Raw genomic sequence first — 14327 nt, 5'->3', positions numbered from 1 at the left:
AAGTAGTACTAAACAAAGGCCATTGATTAGCGGAACGATGTCATACTTGTCAAAATGCGGGTGGGTTTTTTTGTATCCACCGATCAGTATGAATCATTCATTGCATTGATGCAAGGTACAGCTGAGACCCTTCGTACCTTGTCTACTACTCATGCTTAAAACCAAGGCTGGCCGAACATCCGGAGAATGAATCAAAGTAAGGGGGGTATAGATTTTCAATCGCTTAAGGTTTGTTCGATTCATGTTCTCGTTCTTGTTTTCTTGCTCGTTGATCCCTAGAATATGGTTTAATAGAACCCTCGTGTTGAAGTAGCTTGAGGCGTATATTTTAAATGATGTCATAATCAATGTTGGTGAATCAATTGAATTTATTCTCTCCTGTACGAAGCTTTTCATTTCTTATATCAGTGAGGATAACACTTTACCATGGAGTAACTTGGAAGTACTGTATTCGGTACTGTACAGTATTAGTACACCCAGTCAAAAGTTCCTAGAGTTTCATGGCACAATAATGTTTTGTTCTTCGATGTACATATTGCTCTTGAAGAAAAGGGAAAGTAAAAGAAAAGAAAAAATGATCGAAATCTCTTTAATGAAGTATATACTACTACTCCCCTATTTTTTTTTATACAGTTTCCTTTTTCTTCTTCTTCATTTATAAAGAATAAATGGAACAATATGCGATATCTCCGTAGCTAAAAGGCCGTGTCCAGAAGGGCCCTTTTTTGGTTTGCTGTGCAGCCGCCAAAAATTAAAAAGGGAAAGGTAAAAAGAAAAGAGCCAACGACTGTTGAGCTTCTCCACCGCAACGTCAGAGCTGTTGCTCTTCTATGGTTCTTTGCTTTGCATATCTTTCCACCAACTTTACGGAGAGCTATTCTCTTTCCTTTTATTTTAATTTCTACCCTGGTTAAGTCAACTCACCCCCCAGGCTGCCATTTTCAGCCTACCTTTAGTCCTCTTTTTCTACCTCACCTACTACTGTTACTCCTCATCTATGTTCAGACCGAGCTGAGCGCTGCGTCTCCGCAAACCAATCATAAATAAATTCTATTTTTTTTTACCCGCATCATTCGCCCTTCCTTCCCGTCACTCTTACAACTCTCATCTTTCTCTCTCTCCATCACCTTTCTTTCACTACTCACCTGTGGGTGCCGGTCTTCCACTGCTTTTTTTTTTTTTTTTTTTTTTGTGGAAAAACTTCAATCATTCCTACATCGTTGATTTTCCTGTAGCTCCTCAGAGAAACACAGGAAAATGTCATGGCAGCTGCCCCGCTAGAGAGCTCTAGCACCCCGCTTGATCCTATATCGACCGACTCGACGTGTTCCCCTGGCGATTCCATGGAAGAAAGCGATCCTCAATCTACCCGGAAACGCCCCCGTCTGGACAGTGGAAGCGGCATCCGGCAGCCTTGGTCAAGTAACGAGGTCTCTGCGTCTCGATTACCCGAGCGGACTCCGGATGCTCCTGCCACGACTGAACAAGAAGCTCCTACGTCGACCCGCCCGGCTAGCCGAATGACTATTAACACGAAATCTCCAGTCGCCGATAATATGACATCTACCCCCAAAGATACCCCTGCTGATCAGTCAAACGCACACTCCCCCGCTCCCTCCGCGGATGACGCCGGCGCTCGTCCCTCCAATGTTATATCCTTGTTGTCCTCTCCTGCCCAGAGCCCGGAGATTGAAGTGGCCGAGCTCGAGGACATGGACCAAGATCCAAGCACATCGAGTTGGAAGCCGTTGGGCGAAGCGCTAGGAGATTCCGAGGTGGTTCAGCTTCATGAGCAAGCGCCTCTCACGGACAACTTCCCCAAGTTCCGCAGCGATCTCGATTTGCGAGACAACTTGGAGGAGATCGGTGCAATCATTGAGAAAGGTACGGCAATACCACCGGGTTCAACGGACGCTGCATGGATTGACTAATTTATTTGGTAGGCTCTCCGCCGGAGGCAACGCCGTTCTTCCTTGCTGTGAAGAGCTGGCTCGATGACGTCGCAAATAACCTAGAGCAGTTGACCTTCGAGGGCTTATTGGATGAGCGGGACTTTTGGGAACAACTTCCTGTCATACCGGAGAGCCTGCTGCGGAACTCGTAAGTGTCCCTGAAAGCATCCACTTGTCATATATACTGACGAACTGTAATAGGCAAGACCTGCAGCCAGATGAAGGCAGGGGGCCTTGGGTATGCCTGGAGGAGTTTTTCCTTAACTATACCCGGCTTGCTCTCCATATAGTCCGCCTGGATATTTTAGTCTTGGGCCAATTAATAGAAGACGCAGACTTGCAGGTATCGGACTTAATATCAAGAGCCTATCTTCCTTCACTTGGTTGGATGCTCCAGGTAAATGGTATACCCTTTTTTCGTACTGCGGAAAGGGTCCATGGCGTGGAAGTGATCAACCTAGTTGCTCGTCTGAACGACCACATTCTGGCTCCTCCGTTCAACGTGCTCCAGTGGCTATCCGAGTATGCCGCCTGTGTCATGACTCTGATACCCCGTTGGTCCCAACTCTCATCCCCTTTAGTTTCAGTTGTGACTATTGTGCACAACTTGATGGATTCCGGAAACGAGCGCAGGAAGTATCAGGCAGATGAGGCCCTAATCAATTCCCTTACATATCTACGTGCCATGAAATCGGCTTACAGCCTGATGCGGATCATAGACGAGAACTACCAGATGCATGTAAGCAAGAAGTCCTCCTGGGTCACGAGCGACGTCAGTGATCCGATGCTCCGTTTCATATCTTGGGTTTACTTCACCATCTCTCTCCGTGGCCAAGACCTGGGCTTGCAGATCGCCAAGGATCTCTCCATTGCCGTACCTGAAGGTATATCCTCGGACGAGTGTGCTTCCATAATCTACTACGGGTGGAAATTTGCTGCCCTAAAAAAGCATATTCTAGACGGGCGTATGGAGCTGAGAGTCAACGGAATGGAGACTATGCAAATGGACTTGGTCAATGTGTGGCGGCAGTATATCCAGAACGACCCAGCAGGGATTGAACATCCCGTCGTGCAATACCTCGTCCGGTTTTTACGGGAGAACGAAATCGTCGAATATATCGTTAGCATTGATTCCCACCCTCAGCTTATCAGCAGAAGTGGCAACATCGTCGGCTTTTTGATCGTCACGTCCACATACACGGACACGGATACGGACACAATCTGGAAGGCCGTGACCGAGAGCCCCGATCCCCGAACGGTGTCCGAAATCCTTAGAATGCTTACGAGAACCTTTCAAATGCATCTACCCACTTCTCCAGCGTTGTTGTATTTGTGCTCAAAGCTTCTTGATTTGCCTCTTTCCCGATTTGATTCACGGATGGTGGATTTCTGTGAGCAACTTCTCCTTCACGTACGCGAAAAGCACCGCGAGAGATACCAATTGGTGGATGAGCCGCATGTAGACGCTGTTCCACTGCGTTTGTGCGTACGCCTCATTCGCGAAAGTGCTGCAGCGGACGATCTTCCTGTCGAGCATAAGGCTATCCTTCAGAAGTTCTCGAGTTCGCAGCTTACCTTATTCATGGATGTTGGACTCAGCGAAATGGACAAAATGGAAACATATGAACGTTGTGTCCAAGACCTTGCCGAGATGAATCAGTTCACCGTTGGCAGCATACAAGCTTTGAATGCCCTAGTTCCTAGCTATGACACTCAAGAGATACGAAAGCTTGCTATGGACTTTGACTTGACACGCTTGTTGATAAATGAATTGGCCCACACTGTTGATATGAATCAGACAGACTTCACGGAGTCGTTCTCGCGGAACGGCTTTCTTTCGCGCGTCCACTTACTAGCCTGCGTTATCGACAAGGTCCCAGACACAATAACCACTGAGTTAAGTGATGTGCTGTGGAGAAGGGTCCTTATGTCGCAAACGCTAGCCCAGCAAGGCAGACGAGCACTCTGGGACACTCTGTGTACACTTACCCGACATAGTACGAAGAGCAATCCATTCATTGAACGCTGTATCCACGGGTACCTGTCTGAACTATCTCCTTCCAAAGACTACTTTCTGGAGGTCCTCTCATTTGCAAAGCAGGCAATCAACTATGAGGTTCGCTTCAACCCTCCGCCCATTGCTGGTGATAATGAGGTCATCTCAATCCCGGGTATAGACCGGATTTGGGATTTCATTTTAACCGCTCCACCCGGCTCGATCGAAACCGATGCCACTAATTTTGCCATTGAGGTGTATCTCGACCATAATATCATTCACAGATCACCACGATCTGCAGTTGAAGCAACTCATGTTGCCCTGGTAGATCGCTGCGTTGACCAACTGAAGTCGGCTGCCTCCAAGTTGAAGTCTGCCCGTGGCCAAGGTGCCAATGGTGCTAGCGATTCAATGGCTGCGGAGATCCCTGAGGAGGAAACTCAGGCGGAAGAATTGCGGTTTAGTCGTTCTCTGCTCTTTCTGCGTCAGTTCCTGCAGGGTCTGCGCAGTCGACCCCAGTACAGCCCGCCCCAGAACTCGCCGCCTGGCTTGCCCGGTAAACCTGTAAAAGGCGAGCTGGTCAATATCCGTTATCAAGCTTTCGACGGCAGTACACAGTCTAAAGTCCGCTCTTTGCAGATTGGTGATCTCTCAACTGCATCCGAGTTCGTTGAGAAGCTTGTACAGGTCACCGGTTTCACAAAACTCAACACTATCTATAGTGGGCATAGGATTGATCTTCTTGAAAACCCTACTCTCACCGTACGAGACCTCAAACTGAACTCGGGACTGCTAATTGTTCGCCGAGACCCTGACAGCCGTGACGTTGCACTGACAGGGCGGCGTCAGTCTCTGACATCGGTGGATTCCGAAGTACTTAAACATTTTGATGATCTTTATGATCTTTTAGGTCTCGAGGACCACTTAGCTCGAGAGATTTACGACTTCCTTGTTGTCTTCCCTCCCCAGGAAAGGGTCCTGCAGTTAGTCAGGTCTACCGACAAGTCTGCGCAAGACGCGTTCCCTATGGGTAAACCGTATAATTTCCTTTACTCAGTAAATGCGCTTTCTATATGCCTGAGAGAGGAAGCACTAGAGTCATCACCAAATCAAACATTTGTGTCTCATAGTGTCCGAGTTTTGGTTGCTGCTTTAACACGCTCCGAAATGTCTGATTCATTGGATAATTGTCCAATGAAGCTCCTTTTTGCCACTAGTCTGGTTGAATGTCTTCTTTACGCTCTTCTTGTGAGGCCGCCCCTAGCCGGCGATACAGTCTCAATTCCAGATTCGACTGCTTTGGTTCGGCAGTTGCTCCATCTAATGGACGTTGGACGGTATTCGTCGACGGGTCATCTTTCGGAACTTGGTATACATAAGCTAATCTGCAACTCCTTTGCTATCATGATCGAAGGCTCTGTTCGCGACCCCGAGTTTTGGGCTGTGATAAAACAGCAAGCAAAATTTGACCAGCTTCTGTTCTCACTGCTATTGGAGGAGGACCGCCAGCCTATTCGCAAGGGCATTTCGGAGAACATAGCCGTTGCCTGCAGCCCGTCCAAGTTGCTCAAGAAAACAGGGAAACCAGAAGTCCCTGAACAACGGGAGATAACCACTTCCGAGAATCCAGTCAGAATCGATATTCTCGCTACAATCTGGGAAGCCTTTGTGCAGAACTTCCCCCGTACACTGGGCTGTGTCCAACAGTCCCAAGAGTTTTTCGAAATCGCTCACTTAGTATTCCAATCGGTTGCAGAGAAGTCACCGCGCGATCTCATGCTGAGCGAGTATCTCAAGCAATGGAGCGCCATCTTGTTGAATCACCAAACCGAAGAGTTTGTCGGACGAGAGCCCGTCGACCATTTACTCCTAGGCTTTTGCCGTCTCCTGAGATCGTGCTTAGACTTTGCAGGCTCAACTAATACCGCAGTGGACACGTTTGATCTCGCTGAGAGCTTGTTTGACAAGTATCTCTTCCCGGATCTTTCGGAGTCAACATCCCTTGTTGCCATCACCCCTCAGACGCCCGTCATGCACGCATCATCCCGGCAGGAACTGTACGGTATTCTGAACCTGCTTTGTAAATACGACGATAACTACACTAAAGTCGTGGAGCGCTTGAGTGATCTCATTCCTGAAGACTACACATATTCACCAACCTGGTGTTTTGATCGCTACAAAATGATCAGGTCGCCTGAAGGCTATGCTGGGCTGAAGAATCTGTCCAACACTTGTTACTTGAACTCGCTTTTAACCCAGCTTTTCATGAATGTTAGCTTCCGTGACTTCATGATGCGTCTTGATCTCGTGGATCCTCTTGACTCCCAGATATTACTTGAGGAGACAAAGAAGGTTTTTGGCTATATGCAAGAAACCTGGCTTAAGAGTGTCGATCCACAAGGGCTAGTGGACTCAATAAGGACCTACGATAATGAACCAGTCGATGTCACAGTACAAATGGATGTTGACGAGTTCTATAACCTGCTTTTCGACAGGTGGGAGGCTCAAATCTCTAATGCCGAAGACAAGAAGAAGTTTCGCTCCTTTTACGGCGGTCAGCTAGTGCAGCAGATCAAATCCAAAGAGTGTCCCCATATCTCAGAACGCCTTGAGCCGTTTTCTGCGATTCAATGCGAAATCAAAGGTAAGGCGAGTCTGGAGGAGAGTCTTCAGGCGTATGTCGAAGGAGAAATCATGCAAGGAGATAACAAATACTCCTGCACTTCCTGTGGAAGACATGTTGATGCTGTGAAGAGAGCCTGTTTGAAAGATGTCCCGGATAACCTCATATTCCATCTCAAACGCTTCGATTTTGACATGGTCACGATGATGCGGAGCAAGATAAATGACGAATTCCAGTTTCCAGAGCACATTGACATGAGCCCGTTTAAAGTCGAGTACCTCTCAGACCCTGACGCGGAGGTTCAAGAAGACCTTTTCGAATTGGTTGGTGTTTTGGTTCATAGCGGTACAGCTGAATCTGGTCACTACTATTCGTACATCCGTGAAAGGCCTACTGCTGATACTAGAGGCTCGTGGGTTGAATTCAATGATTCAGACGTCACCCGGTTTGACCCATCCAAGATTGCAGACCAGTGCTTTGGTGGTTACAATGACTCTATGAACAACAATTCCATGGGCCAAGTCCGGTTCAACAAAGTGTGGAATGCTTACATGCTATTTTATCAGCGTGTCTCGAGTATGGAGTCATCCAAGTCAATTTATAAGCCAACTACCAACCATTGTCCGGTTCGTGTGCAGCTGCCAGTGCCTCTTGCCAACCACATTATGATGGAAAATGAAATTTTCATACGGGCTTTTTGTTTGATGGATCCATACTACGCCATGTTTGTGCGACACCTTCTACATCAGCTTCATGATGTGAGGGATATTCATCCTCTGGGTGACTTGAAATTGGACAAATGTATTATCTTCATCGCTTTGGATACACTTGAGCAACTTATTTCAAGGAACAGAGAGCCATTGGGTCTGGATGCGGTTGTGTCTGAGCTACTTAAGGCAATCAATGAGCTTCCCAAGGCGGCCTACAGAGTTTTACAGTGGGTTGCAGAAAGACCAGCCGGCATACGCAATCTAGTTCTGAAGTGTCCCCATGCAGCTGTTCGAAACAGTTCAATCAGGGTCTTCATAAGCTCGCTCTCAAAGCTTCAGGAGCTGTGCAATAATGTTGAGCAGGAAGAGGGCTATAAAGACAAATGGCATAAGCGGTACTTGGATGGCTTTGAGAATGTGGTCGCAGCATTGCATGGCCTCTGGACGATTCTGCACACTGCAAGCAGGGCATGGGATGATTACTTCGAATTCCTTTTACTGCTTGCAAGTTTTGGATCTCTTGAAGCCGGGATGGTGCTCAGTTACGGATTTCTTTCAAGATGTCTGGAAATTGTGTGGCTTGATCGTGATGATTCAAAGAGACTGAGACGCCACTACATTGCTTATTGCAAACTCCTTGAGAAGGGAAGAAGATTCTCACACAGGAAACTCACAGATCTTCTGTCTGTCTTGCTACAGAACATCGATTTTTCTGCGCCCCCTACGCTGGGCGAGGAAAGACAGACCTTACCCGACAATAGGTATTCTCTTACAGTTATGGAAAGCGACCTTCTTCGGCCTGTTGGGAGAAACAATGAGCTATTAGTTCTGAAAAAGCTTCTTCAGCAATACAGCAGCCCGCAAGCATGTAGAAGCATTGTTGGAATACTTGTTGATGCGGAGTCCGAAGCTGGCCTCACAGACCCAATCTGCAAGGCGCTGGAAGATGGCTTAAGAGTCGCGCCTGCCGAACTTTGCGCTCCGTTCTTGGAGGCTACATTGATATTCTGTCGGCGGAGTACTGATGAAGAAAGAATCGTTTCTTTGATCGACTACGTTGCGAAAGGAGTAGAGTCAATCAATGACAGTGGAGGTAAAGAACACCTTGCATTCTTTACCAGCATTATGGCGTGCCGCAACGAGCGACTTGATCTCAATGAGGCATGGTTCCTATCCCAGCTCATAGATAAAATCCCAGACTGGGCTCCGACATTGCTCATGTTCCCTGACAGGGCCGTCAGGAATATGACCATGGAATTTCTACGCCGAATATTATTCACTGGAGAGGCTAGCGACATCGGCGATGACTGGCAATCACGCCATACACAAGCGGCCAAGGAGCTGGTTCACGCGAGTATCAGCAGATTGAGAAGGACATACCTCTCAAGCCCTGGGAGCAACGTCGAAGCGAAAGTTGTAGAGACAATTAAAGCGGTCGTCGAACACTGCCTAGTTACATATTTTGATGACAGTGAACAAGACGAGGGATTTGTCCGTCAGGCGCAAGGTATGTCATAATCTTTAATTAACTGTAGCCTAGTCTTTTCCTCTCACTAATAGCGAACATAGCCGTCCTGGGAGCTATTGAGGAATTAGCTGTTGATATGCCTGAAGAGCTGGCTTCCGGTAAGTATCCCATTTTATTGCATCCTTATCAACGTCTAACCCCCGGGGCCTCAGAATCTGATGTACCTTCTCCAGAGGAATGGGAAGACAACTCAGCGATGGCAAGTGATTCGGAAATGGGAGTTGCAGGCACTCCATGAGGCCCTGTACGCAATATACTCTGAAATTCTCCTGTTGTATCATGATTAAAGATGACTCGATGAACGTTGCTTGGGGGGAAGAGCAGAGGTAACTCCTTTTGCTTTTGCTCTTTACCTTCGTTGTGTTTGGGACTGCATTGATCGGCGTTTTGTTTGCCCATCCACACTAGAAATGGGTTCTCTGTTTCTGAACTCTGTACAGGGAAAGGGTTATGTCTCTTTATGTTTGTTCTTTTTCTCGTGTTTAATTTCTTTGGCCATGTGTTAAATAAAGAAAGGGTAATGGTGGTGTTGTTCTGCAAGAGCTTGCATTGCTTTCGTTGGAGGGCCTTCACGGTTTGCTTCTGCGTTGTCGCTATGATGAACCAGGGAACGATATTGCTTGATTGAATGACTGACGGCTGAAAATGAGACTTTTTAAGGCAGTGGTTCCTGGATAGTCCTCAGATCTATGGAACAATTTTAGAGGGCCTATCTTAGAAAGAAAGCAGGACTTTCATCTGAATGGATTGGTCTCTTCGAGAATATTACTTTGTGAATTTTAGTTTTGATCATTCTCTTTTAGACTCATAATACAAAGATATCCTAGCCGGTATTCGAGCTAACAGGAGCTTTGGGATAAAGTCAAGGCAGAGCCAATGAAAATCTACACCAACGTGAGAAATTCGAAAAAAGAGAAAGAAGAAACGAAGGCCCAGTCTATTGATATTCCCCCTTTAGACCTTCGTTAAGTAAATATCATACATATATTCCTTTTTTTCGTCATTGTGTTGTTACTCTCCAACAGATCGCCTTCTCCCGGGCGCCTGCGCCGAAAAGGGTTGAAGACGACTGCATGGTAGAGTTCCACCTTCATAAGGGCATGCTTTGAGCCAGGCTTCTTCAAACATCTTCAAATTCCTCGTCGTCATCTTCATCAGACTCCTCTTTCTTGACCTCCGGTTCGACTTTGACCCTCTTCGCTGCTGGGCCTTCATCTGTAGCAGATGGTGTTGCTGAGGCTGTTTGAGGAGCACTGGTTCCAGAATCTGTATCGAACTCGCGCTTTATTCCCGTGGACGTTGTATTCGTAGGTGCACTGGTAGGACCAGCGCCAGCACCGCCAATGGCCGGTGACGCAGTGTCGCTCGCAGAAACACCACCAACATCTTCGAATTCTTCGTCGAAATCGTCGGAATCCTCCTCTGCACTGCTGGAATCTTCCTGAGCCTGAAGAGCCTTTTCCCTCTCCATTTCGGCATAGTAGGCGGCGACCTTGTCGTCGAGAGCATCGAGATCCGGCTTTCGATCTTCTTCCTCCTTGATCTCGGACTTCACGTCGACGTCCGTCTCTGTCTTCACCGTGTTGAGACTTCCAGCGCCTGTAGACACAGTAGAATGTGTATGCCACACCGGGAGCGCATTCTGCTTCTCCACGGCGGCCTTGCGTGCTGCCTCTTCCGCTTGTTCGGCGGCGCTCTTTTCCTCGCTGGATGTGAGGGAGATCTCAAGGGCGCCAGCATCGGTCTTAGTGTTACCGCGAACAGCTTCCTGTTTCTTGGATGGCACAACAACTGCAGCTCGTGTCGGGTGAGTAGCCTGGTTTCGCACGACATCGATCTTATGATCCCAAGCGGTATCGAAGTCGTTTGGTGGGATTTCGACGGAATCGATTTGTTTAAGCAACTTCAGCATAGTATCCAGTTGAGCCATAAGCTTGCTGTTCTTCTCGTGGCCTGTGCGGTCAATCCCTTCCGCCCCCTTTACATCTTCTGTCCGCTCGAGAATAGCCCCACAGTTTTGGCATTCGAAACCTTCCTCAGAGTACAAGCTCAGCACATCAAGTTCCGTCCATTCTGCCCCGCATCTTAGACAGATATACTCCTTCCGTTCCTCGCTCGGCGTATACTGGGCCTTGATCGTCGATGTTAACTTCGAAATCTTGAACTTAATAGCGTCGATGACCGGGTGTAGCGGGATGTAATAGTATTCACGGTTAACGGGGCGAGTTGAACCGTCTCGGATTTCTGCTCGTGTATTACTGATGGATCATGTCAGCATTGTCACTGCCCAGCATAACGCGGTACTGCAGGCCAGCCATACACTGATATTAGGCGATCCTCGCGCAATTTGGCGCATAGCTTCCGGAGGTCTTTCTGCTGCATTCCTAGGAGAAAGGCGAGGTCTTCGGCATGGAGTCTACACGATAGGTAATAAGGGTCAGAACTGATGCTGCGAGTATAATAGAACTCTTCATAAGTCCAGGTATAGTGAAGCATACACCGAATGGATAAAAAGCGCATCAACGACCAAAATGTGGCGGGTCTCGTAGAAGGCGCGGACCACAGTCCGAATAAGTGTATTCGCAAGATCCATGTTGATTTCTAGAAACGCCCTGATAGAAAAGGAAAGTGAGGCTTGACTTTGACTTTGGATTAATGAGGCGATGTTGGGGCTGCTGAGCGCAAAGGTTCTCGATATCCCGTACTAAGGTCAGCGCAAAACGAGTAGCATGGCTTTTTTTCACTCCGGATGTCAAAGGTTGAGCGAGGAAACCTGGGGAGATATTATGAATAGAAGCTCCCACGGGACAATATAACAGCCCGCGACGCTATAGCTGAGAACACTAGAGTAAATAAGAAAAGAAACAATAGGGTTAAAGGGAAGTAAGGACGAGCACCGGCGCTACACCGGATGAACTGCCCGCGGCATCCATTCTTGCCTGAGGCCCTGATACGAGCTACCCTAGTCAGGCCTAGCGGGAGAGCACATACGCACTAATCCCACTGCGGCTAGAACATACGGAAATTCAATCGCAGGCCCAGGGAAAAGGCACGATTTCAAGTGTCGACGACGCAAGCTTTTCCCCTCGAGACCCGCTTCTTCATGCGTAGCTACGTCTCCGCGCGTCAATATTTGGCAGGCTTTCTTTGTCGATCTTTTTCGCCTGTCAACTCGCAGAGGCATTTCACGTCTTATACGCCGCTATCTAACTTACGGAGATCACTGGAACCATGGACAATAACGAAGGAAGAGCTAGCGGATCCGAAGAAGCTGATCGCAAGCGTAAGAAGGGGGATCTGGGAAGGGCAGAGTGGAGGTATGTCTCGCGGGTTCTGGGATACAAATCCGACAGTCACCGGCTAACCAAGCAAGCCGGCAAACGTCAGATAAGAGAGGACGATTAGATAAAGAGAATGAGGCCAAACGACAGAAGCTTGAAAAGGGAGAGGAAGTCAAAGCTCCAATATACGCCACGCATTTCTCCCAGGAAGACATCGAGAATGAACAGAGACGGCCGAAGAAGAAGGTGGCTGTACTGCTGGGATACTCTGGAACGGGCTACAAGGGAATGCAATTGTACGGACAAGTGTTACATCCTGTCTAACCTAGACGAGTGCTAATCGTCTACAGGAGCGCAACTGAGAAGACTATCGAGGGTGATCTCTTCGCAGCGTTTGTAGCGGCCGGGGCTATCTCCAAGGCTAACGCAGCAGACCCGAAGAAGTCGTCGCTGGTTCGATGCGCCCGTACAGATAAAGGAGTCCATGCGGCTGGTAATGTCGTGTCCTTGAAGTTGATTGTGGAGGATGAGGATATTGTTCAGAAAATCAACGCACACCTTAGCCCGCAGATCCGCGTTTGGGGTATTCTGGTCGCGAGCAAGTCCTTCAGCAGCTACCAGATGTGCGACTCTCGTATCTATGAATATCTGATGCCTAGCTACTGTTTTTTGCCACCACATCCCAGCACTTTCTTAGGCAAAAAGATCATAGAGATTGCCGAGAAGGAGGGTGATTTGGAGGCTCACAAGGCCCGACAGGCAGAGGTCGCTAATTACTGGGAGGAGGCCGATGCGAAGTATATCCAACCCGTTCTCGACACCTTGGACGAGGATATCCGCGAGGTCGTCAAGAATGCAATCTACCATGAGAAGCCCGAAGATGAATCATTCGGAACCGAGGAACAATCTCAAGCCACAGAGGGAGGAGCAGATGCCGCCACAAAGCCCGAACTCACCGAAGCCGAGCTAGCTCACAGACGGAAGATCATTGACGCAGTCAAGGCTGTGAAGGCTGCATACAATACCGCAAAGCGATCTTACCGTATTCCTCCCGCGCGCGTTGCCCGTTTGCAAGAGGCGCTGGATAAGTACCTTGGAACTAAGAACTTCTACAATTACACCATCCAGAAATTGTACAAGGACCCCTCTGCAAAACGCCACATCAAATCCTTCAAAGTCGACCCTAACCCGATTATTATCAATGGTACCGAGTGGCTCAGTCTGAAAGTCCACGGACAAAGTTTCATGATGCACCAGATTCGTAAAATGGTGGCCATGGCCACCCTTATAGTACGCTGCGGCTGCGATCCCAAGCGGATCGTCGATTCATATGGACCGACCAAGATCCCAATTCCCAAGGCACCCGGTCTAGGCCTTTTGCTGGAACGCCCCATCTTCAATGGATACAGCAAAAAGGCAGAAGAACTCGGAAAGAAGCCCATTAACTTCGAGGTGTATGCCACGGAAATGAACGAGTTCAAGCAAAGAGAGATATATGACCGAATCTTCCGTGAAGAAGAGGAGACTAACGCGTAAGTTCTCAGCTATACCTTAACTCGTGTATTGAAACGATTCAACTAACCAAAAAAAAAAGTTTCGCTTCATTTTTCAACCATATCGATCACTTCCCCCAAGAAGAATTCCTATACGTTACATCCGGTGGTATTCCAGCCGCAAAACCTGCGACTCAACCTTCGGCTGCTACCGAAGACGCTCAGAAGGGCCGAAAGTCTCAGAGAGAAGCCCTAGCAGAGATCGAGGAAGAATCCGAAGATGAGGGCAATTTGCCCAACAATGGAGAAGAGGGCGGTTAAAATATCATCTATATATGTATATAGTAATAAAAGAACTTGTCTTTTCCATACACATGCATCGGAGCTCTCCCAAGGTAACATTAATTGTTTTTCATAAAGTTGCAAAGTGGGAATCTACAGGGTTGTAAATATATATAGTTGGGTTATATCTTCGCATGATTGGTGACTACCTTGTATCCTAGGAGTAGTTATTTCAATCAGCTTATGACATACTTCGTTATCAATAGCACCCACCGTAAGAATGAACTGAATAACATAGCTAATGTTCGATAGACTCGAGCTCATCATGGGCGTTAAGCGCCGAAGTGAGCAATTTGGGCCATAAAAGTATTTCTCGAGTGGGGCCTTGGAACTTCTACCTTCATACGCATGTTCGCAGGATATTATATGTGACGATCATTCGCAAACGATTCTACATGACAG

General features: G+C 47.8%; 3 protein-coding genes across 3 annotated transcripts; 2 read left to right on the top strand and 1 right to left on the bottom strand.

Moving 5' to 3' along the window:
* The first annotated feature begins 31 nt into the window (after positions 1-31).
* F9C07_2281103 (ubiquitin hydrolase) lies at positions 32-11806 on the top strand. Its single transcript, XM_041294873.2, has 7 exons — positions 32-1884; positions 1944-2100; positions 2154-8788; positions 8851-8907; positions 8962-11067; positions 11130-11225; positions 11308-11806. The coding sequence occupies exons 1-5, from the start codon at positions 1263-1265 to the stop codon at positions 9045-9047; spliced, it is 7557 nt and encodes a 2518-aa protein (XP_041150517.1). The 5' UTR covers positions 32-1262; the 3' UTR covers positions 9048-11067; positions 11130-11225; positions 11308-11806.
* F9C07_2103849 (transcription factor TFIIE complex alpha subunit) lies at positions 9930-11402 on the bottom strand (the record flags this gene model as incomplete). The annotated part of the gene is made up of 3 exons (XM_041287271.1): positions 9930-11067; positions 11130-11225; positions 11308-11402. The coding sequence occupies 3 exons, from the start codon at positions 11400-11402 to the stop codon at positions 9930-9932; spliced, it is 1329 nt and encodes a 442-aa protein (XP_041150516.1).
* F9C07_2146260 (pseudouridylate synthase) lies at positions 11807-14025 on the top strand. Its single transcript, XM_041294872.2, has 4 exons — positions 11807-12126; positions 12183-12386; positions 12441-13622; positions 13685-14025. Exons 1-4 carry the CDS (start codon positions 12041-12043, stop codon positions 13902-13904), a joined length of 1692 nt encoding a protein of 563 aa, XP_041150515.1. The 5' UTR covers positions 11807-12040; the 3' UTR covers positions 13905-14025.
* Positions 14026-14327: the final 302 nt, after the last annotated feature.

The sequence above is a fragment of the Aspergillus flavus genome, chromosome 7 (assembly GCF_009017415.1).
Source record: "Aspergillus flavus chromosome 7, complete sequence".
NCBI lineage: Eukaryota > Fungi > Ascomycota > Eurotiomycetes > Eurotiales > Aspergillaceae > Aspergillus > Aspergillus flavus.
The sequence above is the reverse complement of the archived record's forward strand: the minus strand, read 5'-3'. Positions and strand labels throughout refer to the sequence as shown.